Raw genomic sequence first — 9101 nt, 5'->3', positions numbered from 1 at the left:
ATTTTAGCCATTCTATGTGTGCATTTATATTTATACATCGCTATATACTCCCTCCTATTCATTCATTTTGTCCCCATTCTATTTTGCACAAGAATTAAGAAAATGATTTTGAACCACACAAAACACTATATTCCACTCTACCCCACATGTAATTAAATTTGGACCACACAAAAGTTATCAAAAAAGGAAAGAGGGACAAAAATCCGACTAGTTTCGATAAGGAAAGAGGGACAAAATGAATGAATAGGAGGGAGTATTTACTTCACTTTAATTTCTTCATGCACACGCAAGTTGGATAATCTACTTTTCCAAATCAAAGGGTATAACCCGTTTCCCTTGTAAAAACCCTTGGATGTCTTGACTAGTACAACAATCTCCTTCCTCCACACCAACTCCCATTAGTTCATCATTATTTACCTCAAAAATCTTACACTCCAATAAAAACTCACCCCAAAACCCATCATCCCTATAAAAAACCAACTAAACAAGATGTTAACCAATGCCTTAGCGCGATGCAACGATTCTTCATCACTGCATTTGATCACATCTCGACCATAATTATCCTTGCGTAGGCCACAACCTTTCGGAGCAAATTCCGACGTCCACAACATATAACCCATAACAATTAGCCATAAACCTTGGAAAATCACACTAAGCGACCTAACGTAACACGCCATGAAACTCTTAGGCAACCATAAGCTTAAGAGTGTAAATATTGTTGGAAATATAGTATCATTATAGGGGCGAAGATATAATTAGAGAATATTTGTTATTGTGTCGTGGTATGGAGGCCACTGAATGAGAAACGAAATCGCCCCGACTACGGTACAAATCGATGTAGGCGTCGTTCCCCAAGGTCATACAACACTCCTAAAAATTGTGTACTCAACTATTAGGAGTTGGAACTCATATGGTATCCTCAAAATTATCATAGAGAAGGTAGTAAAGATATATGAAGATGTGTATTTCTCAAATGACTACACTTCTCTATTTATAATGGTTAATTAGCACCATAACCACAAAGTTAGTGGCCTAACCGCCACCATGAACATGGGCCAAAAAACATGGAGTTAGTGGCTATAATCATGCAAGTAGTGGAGAAAGTGTAGAGATTCTCTTACGAGGAAAATGGAAGGCTTCTCTATGATGTAATGTATTTAGACAATATTACTAGCCTTTGCATTACTTCCAACAATCCCCCACTAATGCAAATGATAGACAAAATTCTGAGCATATTAATAAGGATTGATACTTAAGCATTAATATCTTTCGATTTGAATTAACACATAGTGAAATGGAATAATTCTTTCATCACCTAGAGAGTGAACGAATCTTGAACTCATAGACTCCGGGGTAAATTCCAAACACATATCTCACCTTAAGTTCCAGACGAGTTCCGCGATACAATTCAACAAATTTATGGCCAAATGAACATTGGGATTCTCACGAGTGCTCTAGAGAGATAGCCTAGTCTCTCATAGAAGGAGGACAATCCTTCACACTCACGTAGGTGATTCCAACAAGTATATCTCCATATAAACCACTCAAGCATGAGCTATAGAATCATTAAGAACTCTAAGGCTCAACCTCTCAACATAGCAGTGTATCCATCAGGTCCTTATTAATAAGACCACCCAAATAAAGGGATATAGATTCATTAAAAATTCTAAGGCTCAACCTTTCAACATTGTGGTGAATCTATCAAGTCTTTCTCAAAAGGACCACCCAAATAAAGGGATATAGATTCATTAAGAGAAATATCTCAGCCTCCATCATTACGGTGATCTCATCAAGTCCGTCTCACAAGGACCACCCAATTTTGGGCTATAAGACCATTAAGAGCTATATGCTCAACCTTCCAAAATAGTGTACATGTCATAGGAATGGGATGTGTACACAAGTATGAGTTATCTATGGCTTCGTTAGACCACCCTTGCATAGCAAGTTCCGGTATCCACCACAAATTCCTCAACTAATAGGCTTTTGCCCCATTCCCCTCGACAATTCTAGGACTTCTTTCTTTCTTAGTCCATTCGCTTAAATATGCTCCACTCAAATTTCACAAAGATAATAATATGTGAGCATATTATTCTCAATCAATTTTCTCAAATCTCAAATCTGTATAAAATGTGTAAATCTGCAAGTCATTATACACATTATTTTAGCATTATTGAGTTGATATTAGCATTATGCTAAAGATAAACATTAGGCAAAACTCCATGCCCCCACAATTAAATAGTAGCTAATAATAGCTTCACAATCACCCTGCATCTTACCCAGCAAGATTAAGAGCAATATAATATGCTTACACAATAGACAAGGTTATAATAGTCTTCTCAATAGACTTAAAACAAGATCCCCATTAAAGGTGGAAATGTATAGTACTCACCATAGTACTCACCTTGACGATCGTCATTACCATTTGGTCGATCCAATATCTTTCTAGATATCCAACATAATGCAATTCTTAATATTGTACCTTAGGCACTTCACCAAATGTGAATGATAACTTTGGTGATGAATACACAAACAAAATGTACTTAGCTACATAAGCTACATTGAAGCAACTATAATTATACATATTAGACTTCTCACAATAGTCAAAACATGCTCTCTTATAACTCATTAGCATCATTGTTCTAATTAAATATAGAGCTCGTACTCTCATGTCATTTAAAAGAACAAATAATCTTCTTTATTATTTTCTCTTTCTAATAAATTGACATAGAATAAAGCATACACATAGTGTTTGTGATTTTGCACCCAAAATCATATTATTTACTAAAAGCTCTATATACATCATCATTCTTATATTAGAAAACAACGAATCTCGATGATTGTTTCACTTATATTTACTCTTGCAAATCCACAATATTTTACAAAAAGAATTTGACTTCTTACCAACATAAAATCAATCATCATAATCTCGTATAGTGTGGTGTAAGCAAAATGTAACATAAATAATTGAACCTTACGCAACCATTATTTATTGATTATAACCATTATCCAACAAATTAATACTTCTAATTTTGGTTCAATTAGCCACGTATAAAACATACGATCTAATTTTGGTTCAATTAGCCACGTATAAAACATACGATTATCATTTTCTCTACACCCCCACAAACAAAGATATACACATACTCTTCACAAATTATAAGATATCAACTCTAAAATTGATGAATAAATTTATCAAATAAGTTGAACGTCTTCCCCCACATGTTGTCACGCCAGAAATTAGTGACAAATATAATCGTTCAAACAAAATATACACATTATTCATTCATCATCTCAACTTTTAGATATCATATAATCATTGACAAATTATGTTCTCCATAATCTACTTTTATGAAGTTTTGACAAATAATCATTTCCAATTTTTTGTCACATGTCCAAGATACTATATAAATTTAAAACAAAATATTTAATCCCCACATTTGGTTCATAACTCAAATATCAATTTTAGTTTGTCTCATAATCAAAACTAAATAACCAATCCAAATGTGTGAAATATTTTGCTTGATAAACATATTGTACACATAACAATATCTTGGACACCCAACCATTCTAGCTACTTGTCATTCAAAATCTTGGAACAATTGCATTCACATAATCTCGAAATCAATTATTAAAAGTAATTTACCAAGATTATAGACATGTCTTACTAAATAAAGTAGTAGCTTAAACATATGAATGATTAAGGCATATATAATTTGACCAAACCTTCATATTTATCATCATAAATATTTGTAAAGGAAATTCACGGGAACATACCTTAATCACAAGAATGAATTGAGCAATAAAATTATAGATAATACCATTCTTTTATGAATCTTCATAAACTTTTCAGCACACTACCATGACATTATTATCCATTTTAAGGAAGTTAAATAACAGAATCTGCTCATGGCTTCAACTACAAAGTTGTAGCCCTTTTTCTTAGCTTTCCAACGCCATATTACACGCCTCAAACAAAGGTCTAGAGGCCGAGTTATGGCCAAAATACCGACGTGCTGTCTCACTCCCAACGGGCTGAATCTTCTAGACGAAAATAAATATTTTCTCCAATCAAATGATTCTCAATAATGAGAACACAACAACAATAATAGTGACAAGATTTCGTTTCTCAATTTTCTGGAAATATAGTATCACTATAGGGGCGAAGATATAATTAGAGAATATTTGTTGTTGTGTCGTGGTATGGAGGCCACTGAATGAGAAACGAAATCGCCCCGACTACGGTACAAATCGATGTAGGCGTCGTTCCCCAAGGTCACACAACACTCCTAAAAGTTGTGTACTCAACTATTAGGAGTTGGAACTCATATGGTATGCTCAAAATTATCATAGAGAAGGTAGTAAAGATATATGAAGATGTGTATTTCTCAAATGACTACACTTCTCTATTTATAGTGGTTAATTAGCACCATAACCACAAAGTTAGTGGCCTAACCACCACCATGAACATGGGCCAAAAAACATGGAGTTAGTGGCTATAATCATGCAAGTAGTGGAGAAAGTGTAGAGATTCTCTTACGAGGAAAATGGAAGGCTTCTCTATGATGTAATGTATTTAGACAATATTACTAGCCTTTGCATTACTTCCAACAATTATAAGGCACACTAATATAATCTCTTGTAGGAGCCAATGGTATTGACCTTCTAGGCCGACATGGTCGGTTGTGTGGAAGTGAAAGAGGAGAAGCTCTTGGGTGAATGCCATGGTCACGAGGAAATGTCCAATGTTGATATTTGATTCGTGTTTAGTAGGCCTGAATTTGTCGAGTAAGATGGCAAAGAGAGCATGTAGAGAGAATGCCGTGGCTATACAAGCGTGCTCGATGTGGTGTAGGTGGTTAGTTTTAAAGGTTCCGTCTACATCGAATGGAGCTAGATTGAGCTCCATGATGGTGAAGATAGAGCATCCTAATAAGATTAGGTAAAGCTTCAAGTACCTTGAGAATATGGTGGGCAACCATACGAGAGATTTGAAGGTTTTACTACGAGTCGTGTGGAATTTAATTTGGTTGTACAAATGCCATAGGCCAACTATCACGAAAACTAATCCCAGCACAACATGGCCTTCTCTTCCACCTATGGTGTTAGTCTCAATATTGAGGATTGGAGGGAGAGATATGGTGGTGTGGAAAAGATTGAATTGAAGAGTAGTTGAGGATGATTAACATGGTTTAAGTATGGAGGGAGGGAAAGAGTTTCTGTGAAGTGAGGCAATGTATTGTGGCTTAAGAGATAATCAAGGGGTGTACTTGGCTGTGTTTGGGTTTGTTGGATAGTTTTAAAGTAGACGACCTAAGATTGAAGAAGCTCCCTCCCTTGGAAATTACGTACTCTTTAGGTAATACAGAAATCATGGCTAAACCTTGTACTCTACCCTAAAAATTGCTTCTTACAACTTACAAGATACTTGTATTCAATTTAAAACCTTTCACGACCTCCTTTTATTTCCACTTCGATCCATTTTAATCGGGTGTAAGAGATGTTTAAGTTCAGATGATCTTAAACAAGAAATATAATGGTGCGTATTCATTATTTTACACGGCTATAAAACACATTTAGACATATACTCATGTATATCAATCAGACTATGATACTAGTGTATTTAATGGGTTTGTGACATTTTTTGTTTAATATTCCCTGCAAATTATGAAATTATAATATTTTTCTTATGAACTCACGCCTTGTAAGAAAAATAAATAAAGTCGAGAATTAAAGAAAGTTGGTTTGGGTCATTATGTTTCTTAAACAATAACTAGTGTGTAACCCGTGCATTTGCACAGGTATAATATGTTTTTATGTATTACATTATATTTAGCAAAATAATAGAAATTGTATAGACACTATTTAAAAAAAAAGGTAGTTATATGAATATTCAAATAATTAGATGTATAAGGACTATTTTGCACAAATAGGTAGCTATATGAATCTTAAAATAATGAGATGCATAACTATTGTGGGTTGTCATCGTAAAACATATTGTCACTGAAAACATCTCCATTCAATCTTGATTATAAAGTTTCTTAAATATAAATGGGCAAGTGTGATTCGAGCCATATGAACTATTTCCTCTGTTCCAATAATTTGTTTGCCTTTGATTAAAATGATGTTAAAAAAGAATTAAAAAAAACAAACAAATAATTAGGACAAATGGGGTATTTCTCATGACTTCACGTTAAAATAGTAGCCTTAATAGTGCGAGAGCCTAGGTTTGTTATACTAATCCGATTTATTAAACAAACACCATAGAATTGATGTGTCAGCCTGTAATTGAAAATATAATTTTTTATTCTTTTTTATTATAGGCCCCACCATGTTCTCCATCATCATTTTCATACAAGATTAGTGTATTACTATATCTTCTAAATACAACATTTTGATAAATTAGTGTATTATATTAAATAATACTCCCTCCGTACCATACCAAAGGTAACACTTACTATAAACGAACGTACCACACCAAAGGTAACATTCCTTATTTGGCCCACAACATTACAAAGTTATCCTTATATCCATTTGATATTTACACAAAATGCCATTACATACCCCACCAACCAACCCACAATTAAACCCACAATTACATACCCCACCTATTTTTTCCCTCTTTACCCTTACTTTTTCCACCTTTTCTTAAATACTCCATTTTTCCCTACGTTACCTTTGGTGTAATACGGAGGGAGTATATGATTGAAATAATTATAATTATAACTAATCTATATTAAACTTGACTATGATATAAAATCAATGCTACGAAATCTGCTTTAATACCCAAAAAATCAATAAAACTAATTTGCCAAGGTTTTAGGAATAAAAGACGACGTAAAAGTTTAATTATCGTAAATTAATGTAAATATTCCAGATTTGAAACTAATGTAGAAAAAATGAGAAATTTACAGACTTAAACAAATAATTTTTAAACAACGAAAAAAACAGGGAAATGAATTTAAAACAAAAAAAAAGATGCAAAATATAATTTTTGAAAAAAAAAAATCATGGATTACCTCATATAAATCAGTCACTAGATCTACATAATTCAAGTATTATGAGTAAACGCCCAAATAAAGAAGTTCAAAATAATTTAAAACATGTTAAAAACTTAAAATTGCATAAAATGAAAAAAAAAAATTAAAAAAATTGATAAAATTATTAACCTGAAAAAAATGGCAAAATAAAAATAATTGAAAAATGATGTTAATGCAAAATGTGTATATAAACAATATCAATTGAAAAAGTCAGAAATTGTCACATTTAAACACGAACCCGCAAGTGGTTTGATGATATAGATCTCTGAAGATAAAAGAACAAGCCTTCTATGAAAATGATGAGAGACATGTAGATGAGAATGTAAGATTGAGGCTTGAGGGAGAGACAGGGGTATTTACTATTTAGGGCTTGATATGTTTTAACTAGAGCGCCGGAAGTGAAACAAAGCGAGAGGGAGGTGAGTAACTGAGAGTATGTGTATTAGAAGGAATATAGACTTATGGGGTGTAGACAGTGTAGCGAGGGAGGGGCGAGTATATTGGCTATTTTAGGGCGCCAAGTTGTATATTGTTACACTTGCTATGAGTATTAGGCTATGTTTGGCGAAAATTAACAAACCCGAAAAGTCACCTAAAACCCGAAAAAGACCAAAACCCGATAAGGAATTTGAAAATTAGGAGTGATAAGATAGCTGATTTTTATTAAAAGTGTTTGGAAACTAAAGTGAAAATGAAAGGCGATATTTGATCAAATGACGTAAAAGGGCATGGTTATTATTGTTATCGTTTATGTTTTTGCTATTATTCTTGTGTTATTATCATTGACGTTGTTAGTAATAAAGTCATAATGTAGTTTTTTCGTATTTGTGCAAGTCTCCAACATATTTCAAAGAGAACGAGAATAATAACTAATATATCACGATTAGGTAAAAGAAAAAAAATTCAAACAATATATCATCAAAAAATGTATTCTATGAATACAAAATTAGTTCTCTATTAAACTCATACACATAAAAAAAAATCGATTTTTTCTGGTGAAGTGTATTTAAGAATTTTATTTAATGGTTGTTTGTGTTATTTGGGAGAAGGTATTGAATGAGATTTTAGTTGACAACATTAAAAAACAAGGGTAAAATCGGTAAACAAAAAAAAGAATCAGGTACCTGATTTCTCAAATGCTACATGAGGTAGCATTTCATTTCAGGTACCTTTTTAGGTAAAAAAAGGCAGTTGCCAAACACTCTAAAAAAATAAGGTACCTGATTTTTTTGACAAAAAAAGCTACTCGAGGCAAATCAGGTACCTGAAGTGTACTGTCAAACGGAGTCTTAGTGTTATGGACCGAATTGTAAAGCAAGGTATTAGATACTTCCTCCATTCAACTCCACTCTACCTATTTCACTTTTGTACACTATTCACAATTGTGTATTCAATTTTGATTTTCTCTCGATACGTAAGTGAAAATATATTCATGTGAGATCTTGTTTGATTCGTCTTTACGAGTACATTAAAAATATCTAACTTTTATAATTTTTGCAAATACGTAGCTAACGATATTTAGCACGTAAAACATGCGTTGACAAACGTGAAAAAGCAAAGTGGTAGAGTGGAGTTGAACGGAGAAAATACATAGTTCCATTTGAGAGCACTTATTTATTCATGTGGGCAAACTTTTACTTCCTCCATTCAACTCCACTCTACAACTTTAGTTTTGTTCACTATTCACAAATGAATATTTAATTGCAATTTTCTCTCAATACATAAAGTGAAAATATAGTCACGTGGGATCTTATTTGATTCGTCTTTACGAATACATTAAAATATCTAACTTTTATAATTTTTGCAAATACGTAGCTAACGATATTTACCGTGTAAAATACGCGTTGTCAAATGTGAAAAAACAAAGTGGTAGAGTGGAGTTGAATGGAGGAAGTATAAACAAGTTATATGAGTATATTAACCATTCACGTGGAGTAAAGTAGGATGCCAAACGGGTCGCGTTGGGTGGATTACGGATTCAGTTATTTTGGGCTCAGGTAAAATAGGGGTTGGGTTTGCTTCACATTTCAAAAATACACAGTTTGTATGGGTCGGGTTTGTTTC

At 33.2% G+C, this 9101-nt stretch overlaps 1 protein-coding gene across 1 annotated transcript; it reads right to left on the bottom strand.

Moving 5' to 3' along the window:
- Positions 1–413: 413 nt before the first annotated feature.
- On the bottom strand, positions 414–4723 carry LOC141629475 (uncharacterized). The gene is made up of 2 exons (XM_074442469.1): positions 4623–4723; positions 414–660 (listed from the first exon to the last, which is right to left on the bottom strand). Exons 1-2 carry the CDS (start codon positions 4721–4723, stop codon positions 414–416), a joined length of 348 nt encoding a protein of 115 aa, XP_074298570.1.
- Between the last annotated feature and the right edge of the window lie 4378 nt (positions 4724–9101).

Source organism: Silene latifolia, chromosome Y, assembly GCF_048544455.1.
Source record: "Silene latifolia isolate original U9 population chromosome Y, ASM4854445v1, whole genome shotgun sequence".
Classification (NCBI taxonomy): Eukaryota; Viridiplantae; Streptophyta; class Magnoliopsida; order Caryophyllales; family Caryophyllaceae; genus Silene; species Silene latifolia.
Note: the sequence above shows the minus strand (reverse complement) of the source record. Positions and strands in the feature narration are given on the sequence as shown.

Excerpts from the sequence above, each read along its gene's own strand:
- LOC141629475 (XM_074442469.1), bottom strand. The coding sequence starts at position 4,723 with ATGGCATTCACCCAAGAGCTTCTCCTCTTTCACTTCCACACAACCGAC. Across the intron at positions 661-4,622 it reads CTACAAGAGATTATATTAGT|GTCGCTTAGTGTGATTTTCC; the intron begins GTGCCTTATAAT and ends GTGTTACGTTAG.